General features: G+C 30.3%; 1 protein-coding gene across 3 annotated transcripts in view; it reads right to left on the bottom strand.

The window, feature by feature from the left end:
- Positions 1 to 5,277, bottom strand: part of LOC131146345 (uncharacterized) — a 67,434-nt gene extending 62,157 nt beyond the window's left edge. For 2 of the 3 annotated variants that reach the window (XM_058095910.1, XM_058095909.1), the window contains exons 1-3: positions 5,196 to 5,275; positions 4,733 to 4,895; positions 248 to 341 (exon numbers count right to left, since the gene is read on the bottom strand). In XM_058095910.1, the coding sequence (XP_057951893.1) occupies positions 248 to 341; positions 4,733 to 4,895; positions 5,196 to 5,255 (317 nt within the window). In that variant the 5' untranslated portion in view covers positions 5,256 to 5,275. Of the gene's footprint in view, positions 1 to 247; positions 342 to 4,732; positions 4,896 to 5,195 lie in introns of all 3 variants that reach the window. The other variant, XM_058095908.1, reaches the window with a different exon arrangement.
- Positions 5,278 to 14,466: the final 9,189 nt, after the last annotated feature.

Raw genomic sequence — 14,466 nt, 5'->3', positions numbered from 1 at the left:
ATATTTTGACATTGAATTGAGAAAGGGTTCATTTCATCAATTTAGGGCTTGCAGTAGCTCTAGTATCTGAAACTGGGAGCAGGGGGGTGGGGGTCAGACAGAGAGTTGTCAAAACTCAAAAATTGAGCAGCTCTATAAAAAAATTTTATCATTACAAAAAAAAAAGAAAAAAATTAGAATTAAAAAATGTTTATCATTACAATTCCCAAAAAATTTGAATTAATATTCACAATATCCAAAAGCATACCGCTTGTTTCTCATTCTTTTGAGCGTCTCATCCTGCTTCATTCTCAGACAACATAACTCCTTCTCCAAAAATCTCACTGAGGTTCTTGAGTTAGCTAGACAGCAATGAGAAGTGCATTATTGGATTTAAGAGAAGACAGCTGTTGTAGTCAAGGATAGCATTAAAAAAATTTTGAAAAGGAGATGTCAATGACTTTGCCCATAAGTATAGCATGAGCTATGCCACAACAGCCATTTAAAACAGAAATTAACCATAAGTTTTTAGAAAGACAGTGATAGCATTCATCTTCAAATTCTCAAAGATGGAATGACAAAGTTCAATCCATAGAAGAAAATTTTAATTTTCAATGTAATCCTGCAAATGTTGCATTTGCAATTTGCAGGCCCTTTTTTAAAGGCTGACTTGAATGCAAAGTTGATAGAAACTTCAGACTTGCACATGTATTGGCAGATTTAAAATTACTAATGTTGCAGTGAAACTCAAACATTGAAAATTAATGCAGTGATGATATATGTTTGATAATTTAAATCATGCCACCAAGATCTTCTGAAATTTTAAATGGGGATGGCAATGGGGTGGATCTGGCCCAAGGGAAACATAATACCCTCCCTTCACCCACCCCCCCACTTTAATTAAAAAAAACCTGAATGCCTTTTCTGACAAAAACTTATTGCAAACACTTAATTTTTTGGGACACTTGCCAATATTGAGTTCCAAAACCTTTTTTATTAAAAAAACTTAAATTACATCTATAAAGGGATGCATACATATATAAAAATATGTATGTGTGTGTAAGGGCAAAAATGATAATAATAAAATATTATATTATTAATATACCAGAGCATCAAGGTGGGTAGATCCACTTGGATGCTTCAATTTTTCCATCCTCTTATACACGTATATATAATCAAAGAATATATTAGAAAGAAGGAGGAGGAATTACAATGAAAGAAAGAAAACAAATACATCGTGGATAATAAGGCATCCTCCAACAGCTTGCCATCTCTAATTTTAAAGAACATGGCACTTTCTATAGTTAAGATACTGCTTTTGGAATTTGGTATTGTGAATAACCAGGGGAATTCATATACTTATTAGATACCTAAAATATTTCATTATATTTTCTGCCAAAAATTTAATAATTTCAGTTGATTTTTGGAAATTTGATTCACATAGTTGACAAAAAGTAAACAAAGTGAAAGTTCACCATTTTATTTTGTCAATAATGCTGCTAAAAACTACCTAGAAAATTAAAAAATCCAGTAGAGTTCACTGAGTAATGAAAGTTATCATCATGGAAACTAAAAGCTTAAACCTCAAATTCGAGACTAATTTAGCAAAAGTAGTGGGGAGCAACCACAACTACAAAACTAATAAAGAAAAAAAGATCTGGGAAAAGTTAAAAGTATGAATTTTGTAAGTGAATTCAATCTGCAAATTGAAAATTACAAATGAACCTACTAATGAGATTTTAAAAAATGTTAAAATAAAAAATCAATAGAAAATAATCATAAAAATAATAACAATCATATCATTTTCTTCACCAGTGACAATGATTATTCTATGGATCTGGAATTTCAACATAAATAATCATTCTCAAATGGAGCTCAGAGCTTTCCAAGTCATGAACACCATACTTGATCAACCTAAAATTTTACCATCTTAATAATTTTTCTTTTTTTTCACTCTAGTGAAGGTCAGCTGGAAATTTCAGCAAACTAACACCTTAAAATTTGGTCAATGCTTCCAAAAAGAAACCAAATAACAATAACGATTGCATTGTCAAAAAGGTAACTATGAACTCGGGTTGAGATAAGGTATGCTATGTGTTGGATACTTTTGTGTGCACGCGCGCATGATCTTCATGATCACATGTTGTGTTCATGTGTATAAGTTATATCTTAATTCATGAATAGATAATAGGTACATTGACCAAAGTCAAGTACTATATTAATTGATGCGCAAGATACAATGACTAAAGTCATTGGATTAATGGAGCTACATTCGCTAAAGTCATAGACCTTCTTAATCAATGTATTATCAAGGATCTATCACATTAAATTAAGGAAACTAAAGGAAAATTCACCTTAGATTGAGGAAGGGAAATGCCAGGTATATATTTATGATTTTTTGATAGATTGAGTCATCTATGAAACTATAAAAAGGATTCTTTGTCTCTCTCACCACTCAACTGAGTTTGGTAGGATTTTCATCACTAAACCAAATATAAGCGTGAGTATGGAGAGAGAAGATCTAGTGGTTTTATTGAAACTTAATGAAAGGGATAGAAGGAAATAACACTCGATTGGTTTGCGGAATCAAACCTAGAATGGAATCAAATCTTAGGAATGGAATTGCATTCCTACATTTGGTTTGCAGAATCAAGGACAAAATCATTTTCTAACTAGAATACGATTCTTGAGAACGGGGGAATCACAAGTCCAGTCCAGACAGGCAGGAATCGATTTTCATTCCATGGACTCAACAATAACAACAAATAATATTTATTATTATAGAAATAATAATAACAATTAGAACAATATTTTATAATAAAAATGACCAAAATAATAATAATTTTTATTTTAAGGATAATAATTATTATAAAAAACAACGAATTTAACTACAATGTAAAAAATATTTATTATTTGTAAAATAATGATAACAACAAGAGAAATGATAATAAAAAGAGGAAAAATAATAATAATTATTTTAAGTGTAAAATTATTATAAAATATTAAAAATAGTAATAAAAAAAATAAAAAATAATGATTAAACTAATAATAATCGCTATTATGAAAATAGTTTAAAAAATAATAATCAAACAAAAACAACAATAAATAATAAAACAAATCGTCATCATTATTATTATAAAAACAATAACAACTAATAATAATAAAAATAACAATAAAATGCTAAAAATAATTATTTTTATTTTTATTTTAAGGATAAAAAAAATTATTATCATAAAATAATAAAAATAACAACTAATAATAACTACAATATAAATAGAACAACAAGAGCAATGATAATAAAAAAGTAAAAATTAATAATTATTATTTTAAGGATAATTATTATTATAAAAATAATAAAAATAGTAATAACAACAATAAAAAATAATAATTACACTAATAATAATCACTATTATGAAAAGAATTAAAGAATAATAATCAAACAAAAACAACAACAAATAATATATTATTGTTATAAAAGCAATAACAATAATAACAACTAATAATAATGTTTATTACTATTCAAATAATAATTAAATATAATAATAAAAATAAGAGCAATATTAATTATAATAAATGCCAAAATAAAAATTACTATTATTTTAAGGACAATATATATTATAAAAATAATAAAAAATAATAAAAACTAATATCAAGTACAATAAAAATAATACCTATTATTCTAAAATAATAATAACAACAAGAACAATAATAATAATAATAATAATAAAGGAAAAAATAATACTTATTACTTTAAAGATAATAATTATTATAAAATAATAAAAAATAGTAATAACAACAATATAAAATAATAGTTACACTATAAATAATCAATATTATGAAAATAATAAAAAATAGTAACCAAGCAACAACAACAAACAATAATAATACTAATTGTTATTAGCATAAACAATAACAAGAATACCAACTAATAATAATATTTATTACTATTAAAATAATAATAACAGCAAGGACAATAATAATAAAAATGCAAAAATAATAATAATTACTACTATTTTAAGGACAATAATTATTAAAAAATAATAATAACAACAATAGTTATAATGGAAAGAATAATTATTACTATAAAATAATAATATCAAAAAGAACAACAACAACAACAACAACAATAATAATAATAATAATAATAATAATAATTATTATTATTATTATTATTATTATTTTAAGGATAATCATTAGTATAAAAATAAAAAATAACACGATAAAAAATAATATCAAAACTAATAAAAATAACTATTATAAAATAAATAATAAATAATTATATAATTATATAGTACGGATTTTTAATTAAAAAATAACTTATTTTTCATTCCATTATAGAAGTCATTAAAGAATACTAAATGTTGGAAAGAAATTAAAATTTGATTCCTATCGTCATTCCATTTTACTAACCAAATGCAGTAATAGCAATTCCATTCCTACCAGATTCAATTCATCCTTAGATCCTTTCCTCCTCCAATTTCATTTTGCAAACCAAACTTGCATCAAAGCCTATCAGTCTCAATAAAATGGCACAAGATGAATTACTCACTCTGATTATGGTTCATAAAGTAAGTTAAAGGTCTTTCTCATAAAAAATTTCTAACACTATGGTCCCAAAAATGCACGTCAATTCACAAATTTAAATCTAATAATGAGAAGATATTCGGAGAACAAAATGCAGAAGTTCAAGGCAAGAGAATGATCAGCACAAGAATTTAAAAAGAAAAAAGAAAAATCAGTCGGTGACTTTTACCGATCACCGCCATCAATCCATTGATCTCAAACTCCAACGCGTAAACCATCTTCGTCAATTCAGATTCTTTAATTTCCAAACTACTCTCGAGTTCAGAAATTTTCACGATCTCTGATTCAATATCTCTGGTTATCTGAATGCTAGCCTCGATTTCTTCATTCACCTGAGGGGATGTGAACAGATTGTCAAACGAAATCATATAGCTGATCGAATGGTTCTTGAGAGATCCAAAACGAACACAAAAGACATCCAAGATTGCTTCGAGAAAACGGCAATTCAAGAAGGTGAAGTAGCATTCAGTTGATTCAAACCAAACAGCTGCAAGAAAAACAGTGCTTCCGAAATGCAAAACGCAGCAATCGACAAATACTTTCTCGCTTCGTAAAGCAGATAATGAATTTTAGTTCGATTAAAAAAAAAAAAATGTGCTTCCGAGATGGTGATCAAACAGAAGGATGTAAACCCGATCGAGCATGTCCTTGAGAGAAGATATCTGGCAGAGGATCGCTCCTGAATTCTCCATTCTCTTTCTCTCTCTCCGAACTTCCCGCGTCTTGTGAACATTTTGACACGGTTATATGTGGAACTGGCAAAGGTGGCATAACTGGAAAAACTTATTTAATAATTTATTAATCAATTCATTTATTAGCTCTAACTCGTAAACTAGTTTGATATTGGGCTCGTAAGCTAGTTAGATATTAAGCTCATGAACAAACTCTATATAAATTACATTAAATATTTAATTTTAAATTATTTATTTTGAAACATATTTTTCTCAAATTATATTTATTAATTATCAATTGATTTAATTAGTTAGTAGCTTGGTTTGTTTATTAGTTTGAAATGAATTTCAGTCAAGTCAAGTTTAAGTTTGAGCTTAAGCTTGAACTCTGTTCGGTTTAGCTCTACAGTTTAGATTGGGTAACCCGTGACAAATGATGGATAATTCATCATTCTCATTCTTAATATAGTTTTTTTTTTTAATTTTTACCAACAATTTATTTTTTGTAACATAATAACTAAAATTATTTTTAAAATTATAATTTAGTTATTATTAAACATTTAATAACCAATCACAAAATTAACTTTTTTATTTTTCAAATCATGAATTTAGAAGCTTTTGTTTTGATCTTGAAAAAATTGAGCATTTCAACTTGAGTTTGTATGTGGGCATGGGGCAGACCCAAAGACACGTGCAATAGTGCCGAAGTTGGGAGTGCGGGACTAAACCTTGAGCAATAGAGATTACGCTAATTGAATTGATGTCTATTAAGTTTAGACATATAAGATTATCAATGAATTTAAGTATTAGTTATTAGCAAATAGATGAATATTCATACGATAAAATCTTAAAGTCGCCAAGCAATTCATTTAGAGGTAGATAAAAAAAGTTTAAATCATATTCGACTCATTTAATATGCAGATTAGTTACGAGTCAATTTAAGCATGTCGTATTTGATTTAGATTTAACAAATTTTTATTCATTTTGTTAGGTCTAATTATATGACAGGAAGAATTAGAAATGAAGGGAGTTTTTTCTTATTTGTATTAATGGTGTTTGATTATATTTAAAATAAGTGGTATTTTGATACTTACTCTTATTATAAGGTATTATATGATTATTTTTAAACATATCTTAAATTAAAAATATTAGTATTTTTAATTAACAACTTTATTAATAATTATTTTAATTATTTATAATTAAAATTTAAATATTTTTTATTAAAAAAGAATATAAGATCATTTTTTAAATTAATAGTAATTTTATTATTAAAGTATATTTATAACATATTACTATCATATTTCATAGTGAATTGTGATAAAAATAATATTATTAATTAAATTTAAAATTTAATTTATTTAATGTTAATTTAAATTAATAAATGGTTGTTGTTCACTTCAAAATTAAATTATAATAACTAATATATATTTTTAAATATATTTCAACTAAAAATATTAATATTTACATAATGAGAAATTTAAATGATAGCTATATTACTTTTCTAATTGAAATTTAAATATTTTCTATAGCTAAAATAATATAATATTATTTATTAATTAACAATAATCTTGTTATTATTATTATATATTTATAACATATGATCATGACATTAATTTATATTAAAAATAGTATTAATAACTAAGTTAAATTTTTCTAGTTTATTTAATGTTAATTTAAATATATAAATGGTTTTTTTAATTTTAGAATTTAATTATATTTATTAGTAATTAATAGGTTATAATGCATGATAAAATAATATATGATTAATTTTTAATTAATAATTATGTTAATTGTTATTTTTAAGTAACATTTAAATATTTTTATCAATTTAAAATAATATAATATTATTTTTTTGATTAGCAATAACCTTGTTCATAATTTATATTTATAATATATGATCATCATATTTATTTATGTTAAAATAATATTATAAATTAAAATAATATTTTTAATTTTTAATAAAATTTAAATGAATAGATTATTCTTCTTCCTCAGTTAATTGAACTATGTTTCATTAATAATTAATATATTAAAATACATACTAAAATAATATATGATTATCTTCTACTGTATTTTTTAAATTATAAAATATACACTAAATTTTATTACATTTATAAAATTAATCCCGCCTATGAACAATATCATATAATTGGCCAAAAAACTATTTTAGATTGCTTTTCAAAATTGACTTAAATAGTTTTAAAATACAATGCTTCTAGAAAAGCACTTTATGCAAAAAGTATTTATTATAATACAAGTTAAATGCCACTTTTTTTTATTTTTTTGTGAAAGTACTTATCATAAGTGATAAGTACTAGGAGCACTTTTTTTTTTAAATGTTCCCAAACAGGGGCCAAGGGATCATTTATAATTATTATTTTTTTGGTTGAAAAAAGTATTGGTTTGATGTTGTTGTTGTTTTTCTTTTTTAATTTTGAATCTGTGTATTTATTATTACACATTAATATTTATTCAATGTTTCATGTGAATTGTATTGGTTTGAGTTTTAATGGAAAGTGCTGGGGGATGAGTCCCAAAGGATACCTTTGCGGTCTTGGCCATGAAAACAAAGTGTCATCTTCTGCATTATTTTTCTTTTTTTCATAGAACTCAATAAGATATTTTACCAAGCAAAGGAGGATCATAGGGAGGCATGATGGATACCTATATGGTTTCTATCGTGGTGACAAAGTTTCATCATCCACATTATCCTCCTTTCATAGAGCACATCAAACTTAGCTCAATAAGATATTCCACTAGTTTAAGGATCACAGGGAGTGCAAATGAGATAGAAAGGATTAGAGTAGATACCTAACGATTGACGTCTCAACTTGAAGACATGACATTGATTGTAGGAACTAGACTTTCCATTATGATGAATGGTTCTTACAAAGGATTCTTCAAACCTACCAGAGGCTTAAGGCAGAGAGACCCTTTATCGCCTTATTTTTTTTTATTGTCATGGAGAAGGTTTTATCTCGATTGTTGTAGAAAAACTTCGAGGAGGGGTGTATTGGCTGTTTTTCTCATCCTTTGGGGGCTCCTTTGATTTCACATTTACTCTATGCAGATGACATTTCGATTTTTCTTAATGGGGAGAAATGATCCATGCGGTGTCTTATTAAAGTTTTAGGTATCTATGAGTAGTGGTTTGGCCAAATGATTAGCAAATAAAAAACAGCTATCTTCTTTTCAAAGAAAATTCCAATGTGGTGGAGGCGAAGTCCTTGCACTTATACGTAAGATAGTCCCCAAAATCACATATATTATCAGGGGAATCATTTGAATTAAAATAGGACTTGAAGGAATAAAAGAATAGGGTTTCGGGCGACCGAACCTTGGTGTTCAAAACACCTCGGTCGACCGAATCATGGACTGGTCAAAAAGTTGACCTGACTTCGGGCAACCGAACCAAAAAGGACTTCACCGTCCTCGATCAACTGAACGTATACCCTTACCTTTTCCACCAACTTGGCAGCCCGAACGATCATGTTCAAAACTATCTCGGGCTACCGAATATGTAAGTTCGGAAAATCAAACTTGATACTGAGTGACTAAATCGCGGACTTTTGGAAAATCGCCTTGACTCAGCAAACCGAGCCTTTGTTCAGTCACCCAAACATTGAAAGTCACTTTTCCTATTGTGTCTGTTCAGGCGACTGAACCACAGGTCAGGCACTCGAAACTCTCGGGTTGTCTTAATTTTTATCGTGGTTATTTTAAGTTAAACAGGGTTAATTTTCTTAAACGTTTTTAAAACAAATTTAATAATTCTCTGTGTATCCCCAACGGTAATAATTTTAACCTTCTCTATGTATAAGGGTTCATTTGCTTGGATTAGAACCTAATTAGCACATTGATTAAGAAAAAATCCTCCGAAATTTCCTACGCCCTATTCCTTCATACAAAACCTATACACTCATATACTACCATTGTGACAACCCGAATGAAAATGGAATTTAAATTATAAAGAGGGAGGAAAAATAGAAACGGGAACAGACGGAAAACTGCCAAGCTTCGTTGACGAACACAGGGTTTCGTCGATGAAGGCCTTCATGATTTCATTGATGAACACAGAGCTTCATCGATGAGAAAATACTGAGAGGCGGTTTGGGTTGTTCTGAATTTCGTCGACGAACATAGGGCTTCATCGACAAATTTACTGAAGGATTTGTCGACGAATCTGGCAGTATAAATAGTGGAAAATCGAGATATTTTGTCATTTTCAGCGCCTCTCTCTCTCTCTCTCTACGACTCTCTCTCACTTCTCTCTTCGATTTCGGGCCAATTTTATGCCGGATCGACAATCTGAAGTCACCACGACGCTTCTGGTGAAGTTCTCTACGAGTTTGCCAGAGCGGATTGTTGGGGAAAGCGAGTTAGAAATCATCCTTGAGTTGAGGTAAGATTTTTTAAGTCAAATTAGACTTTATGATAATTATAAGAAATGATGTACGCATGAAAATACTGAAGTTTAATACTGGGAATTTTTAGTTTCAGGGTATTGAGCAGGAAATCCTATGGGGGTCAGGCTAGGATATTTTAGGGGCTTTCTCAGTAGTCAGGTAAGGGAATAAACTAAAGTAGTTATTTTTAATGCAAATTATTATTGATTATGAGTAAATTTATTTTCAAAAAAGCATATGTTATATTTGTTTATTACGAATGGAATGTACGATTTGGGAAAATACTGCTATGATGTTAAGATGTATATGTATGTATGAGATGCTAAAAAATCACGATTTTAGAATATGAAGTATGACTTTTAACAACGCATATGTGACATGAATATTATTTTACGTGAAATATATTATGATATGAAGGATTTTACGAACAAAGCATGATTTCAGGTATTATAAAAAGATGAGTTATGTTGTGATGAATTTAACGAATATATGATAAATGATTTATTTTTAGAATATATATATACCTGAAACAATTTTGGCGCGAGGCCATGTATTTATGTTATCAGCACGAGGCCGTATTTATATTATTGGCGCGAGGCCGTATTTATGTTATTGGCGCGAGGCCGTATTTATGTTATCGGTACGAGGCCGTATTTATGTTATCGGCACGAGGCCGTATTTATGTTATCGGCACAAGGCCGTATTTATGTTATCGGCGCGAGACTGTATTTATGTTATCGGTCCGAGGTCGTATTTATGTTTTTGGCACGAGGCCATACTTATGAAATTATGAAAGATGCTATATTACCATGTACTATATGTTATCAGAATTTGAATGTTAGTATAGTTCAGTTCAGTTTAGGGGCTCGATACGTAGCTATATGTAGATCAGACATCTACGTTCAGATTAGTGCTAATCATCCCACGAGGGGATGAGAGATGGATAGTCAATGTGGCTTTCAGTAGAGTGTGAATGTCCACCTGGCAGTCCGGACCAGGGTGTGGCGGGCCCATCGTACTTACAAACATATTTGGTTCGACAGTTGTCGGCCAGCCATTGTCGGGTGTCGCCTTCGGCTGCACAACCCGTCATGGGGGGTAACACATGACACCAGCTAGCTATTCATCCTAGGTATATTTTTAGTATTACAGTTATAACAGTTGTTTTATGTACGTTATGAGTTATTAGAAAATATGAAAATGTATGATTATTCAGTATGATATGATGAATGTTTTCCCGATTTATGAAACGTACTGTATATGTATAATTGCATTAAATATTCATGTTGCCACACAACTCTATTTAGTTTATTTTCCCTTACTGAGAAGTGTCTCACCCCCGAACATTAAATGATTTTCAGCAAATCCAGAGAGATCGACGAGCCAGGGCCGCCGTTAAGTGATTGGAGCTTTCCTACTAGAAGGGTAAGCGTTGAGCTAGGATCGGGAGTTTTTGTTATTTGATCCTAGTGTTATTTTGACTTTTTGGAAGTTGTATATAGTAACAGTATTTTGATGATATAGTAAACTCTGGTATTATGTCTTATGGTTGGATGTTTGAGAATTTATTTTTACTGCTACTTAGGTTTCCGCTGTGGATGACAGGTGTTCCCATTACCCACAGGTTCGGGTTGACCATTTATTCATTATATTACATTTTATGTTAAAGAAAATTAAGGTCGCTACATTTGGTATCAAAGCCTAGGATACTAGATTCTGTAGACTCTAGAGTGCAGTAGTAATAATACTAGAGTATATGATAAGAGGATTTAAGGTCTAATTGTGTAGTCTAGATGCATGACTTCCGTGGTGGTCTATGGGATTTTCCTAGGGTGACAATTTCAGGAAAGTCATTGTAAATTATCATCGGGTTGGGTATCTAAGTTGCAGGATTGAACCTTGAATTGAGATCAGGAGAGATGAATTGATTTAGGAGAAAATATTATATGAGTTGGATGATCTGTATAGAGAAGAAGGTTTTGAGTTAAGTTACATGTTTTTCAGGATGGACCTTGGTAGCAATAGTGCCCACGCTAGTGGGAGTGAGAGTACTGGACCCTCAGGCGCTGCAGGTAGTGATTTAGATGCAGTCTTACGCAGCGTAGCACAACAAGTTATGGCAGAGAGTGCCAGAAGTTCAAAGGAATAGGGTGGTCCATCTGTAGGCCACGGTAGCACGATTGTGAAATTCATAAAGATGAGTCCTCCGGCTTTCTCAGGAGGGAAAGATCCTGCAGTTGCTAAAAACTGGGTATAGGAGATGGAGAAGATATTTGTAATACTGCAGTGTTTTAAGGAACAGAGGGTACTGTTTGCCACATATAAACTGATTGGGGAGGCCGAGAGATGGTGGTCAGCAGTGACATTATTAGAGCAGCAGAGGACTATACCTATGGAGATGACATGGGGGCGGTTTAAAGAAATATTCTTCGATACGTATTTTCCAGCCTCTTCCAGGGAGGCTAAGAATGCGGAGTTCTTGAATCTGAAGCAGGGACAGCTGTCAGTACAATAGTATGCGGCGAAGTTCATTGAGCTATCTCGCTTCGCCCTGTACATCATTCCAGATGAGGTAAAGAAGGTACGTCAGTTTGAAATAGGCTTGAGGAGAGAAATATACAAGCAGGTATCGATATTGAAGTTGCAGGACTTCCCCGAGCTGGTGGACCGAGCCATTATAGCGGAGATGGGTAATCGGTTGGAGGCTGAGGAACAGAGACAAAAGAAGAAATTTGCACCTTACTGACAAGAATTGGATGATTTCTAGAGCTTGACTCTAATTGCCTCATTCCTTGGAAGAAGCCTTGGCATGAAGAAACCTAAGCTTGATCGTGAAGACCACCCTAACCAAATATTTCTTTAACACCCTTAAGTCCCAAATTCTTTCTTATTCGATAACAGTGGTTTATGTTTCACTGAACTTGAATTTTTAGTTAGTTTCCATACTTTAATTTGTCTTAGTTGTTTCACTAAACAATGTGATTCAATGTATCCCTTCTTTTGTCGATAAATACAATATAAAACTAATATTATATTCATCTTGATGCCTTAGAAAGTCTTTTAAAGCTCATCTCTCTCTCCTTGTGTGTGTGTGTGTGTGTGTGTGTGAAGAAGAAGAAGTTAGTAGGAGAAGTGGATAGGCTAGAAGTGAAAAGAAGAACCATCCATCTGCAAATTAAAAGACGCTTACAAGATTTTCTCTCCCTATACTAATGCTCTCAAGCCTCAAATACCTCAAATCTCTAATCATAAATTTGGGAGTTTGGATTTGAATTTATGTATAGGGGAAAAATGTAACATATAATAGTATTGAATTACTTTCAAATCCACACAAATCTAAATTCAAGCTCAATTTATACTCCCAAATACTAAATAAGATTTCTTTGTTGCCCAAAAATATCATGAAAACCAAAGAAATAGAGAAGAATGATTAAATAATGGAATCTACAACTATCACGAATCTTCTCGATTCTCACCAATCTTCATCGCGATCTTTTCACAAAAAAAAAAAATGCACAAAGACCAAAGTTTGATGGAACTGAACACACCAATCCTCATCCCAAACACTTCCCACCAATGCAAAAGCATACACTACTCAAATGTAACCCTCACTCTCTTTTAACCACGCATCACTTGGCATCTCTCCTAATTCTCTACATCAACAAAAGACCAAACATCCTAGACAATGGCGAGCAAAAACCATACCTACTACTTCATGTCATTGGGCTTTACACTTTCTTCCTTGCCAAAAACCATCATCACTAAGGATAATCCCATATTTTGTGACAATTTTTCAAAATTTGTTGCTTGAACAAAAATCTTATAGTTGAAATATTTCATCCCTAGGAAAAGCATACAAATGAATCCTAGGTCTTAAAAACAAACAACATGCCTAAAAATTTATTTTTTTTGCAACACATAAAATTCGTCCCCAAGAAGCATCGGAGAGGAAAAGCATTAGTCTACAAAATTCTTTAGGAACAAAAAATATTGGTCCCAAATTGTTTTGGATGAAAATATTTCATTCCTAAATGTTAATTTAGGAAAGAACAAAATTAACTAACAAAAGCTTTTAGGGTCACAAAACTTTCATCGCATAAATGTTGCCAAGAAATCTCATAACTACTTTTAGTGACTAAAAGACATTTAGTAACAAAACATATTAGCCAACAGACCTATACCACTTATTTTTCTTTTTTCCCAAATTCAAAATGTTCTTATACAATTTCTTTAATCTATATCTTATAATAGTAATACCAATTTTCGAGAAGACTAAATCCGTCCAATCTTTCACTAAAAAATGTAGTCAACATAAAAAAATATCACCAAATAAATAAACATCTCATCAAAATGTTAAATATTACAAAACATGTATACAAATATAAAAAATTTTAATAGCCCAAAGTAGGATAGGGTCCATAACTCCAAATAAAATCACATTGTCATATCGGCAATGGGAAAAAAGACAAAGAAAACCAATTTATATGAAGAAAAACTAAAATTACATACAAAATTAAAGAGCCTATATTAAATTTTTTTTTTCTAATCCTATGATTCCAACTTGGAACTGTGAACCCATTTTCAACACAATTTGATCCAACATGTCACTTTACTAACAAGAGTTGTGTTGTTAGAGTACAATTCATGCAATTTATTTATATAATTTAAAAGAATATTTTGAATTTGAAACATCTAGCGCCCCATCCATCCCCCCCCCCCCCCCCCCCCTAAATCCTATTTTGACTAAGTTTTGTCCCTCCTAAGATTCTATTTGGCGAACCATTAGCCTATTTTTAACATGCGTTGTTCTTGTGGTGACTTTTCAT

The sequence above is a fragment of the Malania oleifera genome, chromosome 13 (genome assembly GCF_029873635.1).
Source record: "Malania oleifera isolate guangnan ecotype guangnan chromosome 13, ASM2987363v1, whole genome shotgun sequence".
NCBI lineage: Eukaryota > Viridiplantae > Streptophyta > Magnoliopsida > Santalales > Ximeniaceae > Malania > Malania oleifera.
The sequence above is the reverse complement of the archived record's forward strand: the minus strand, read 5'-3'. Positions and strand labels throughout refer to the sequence as shown.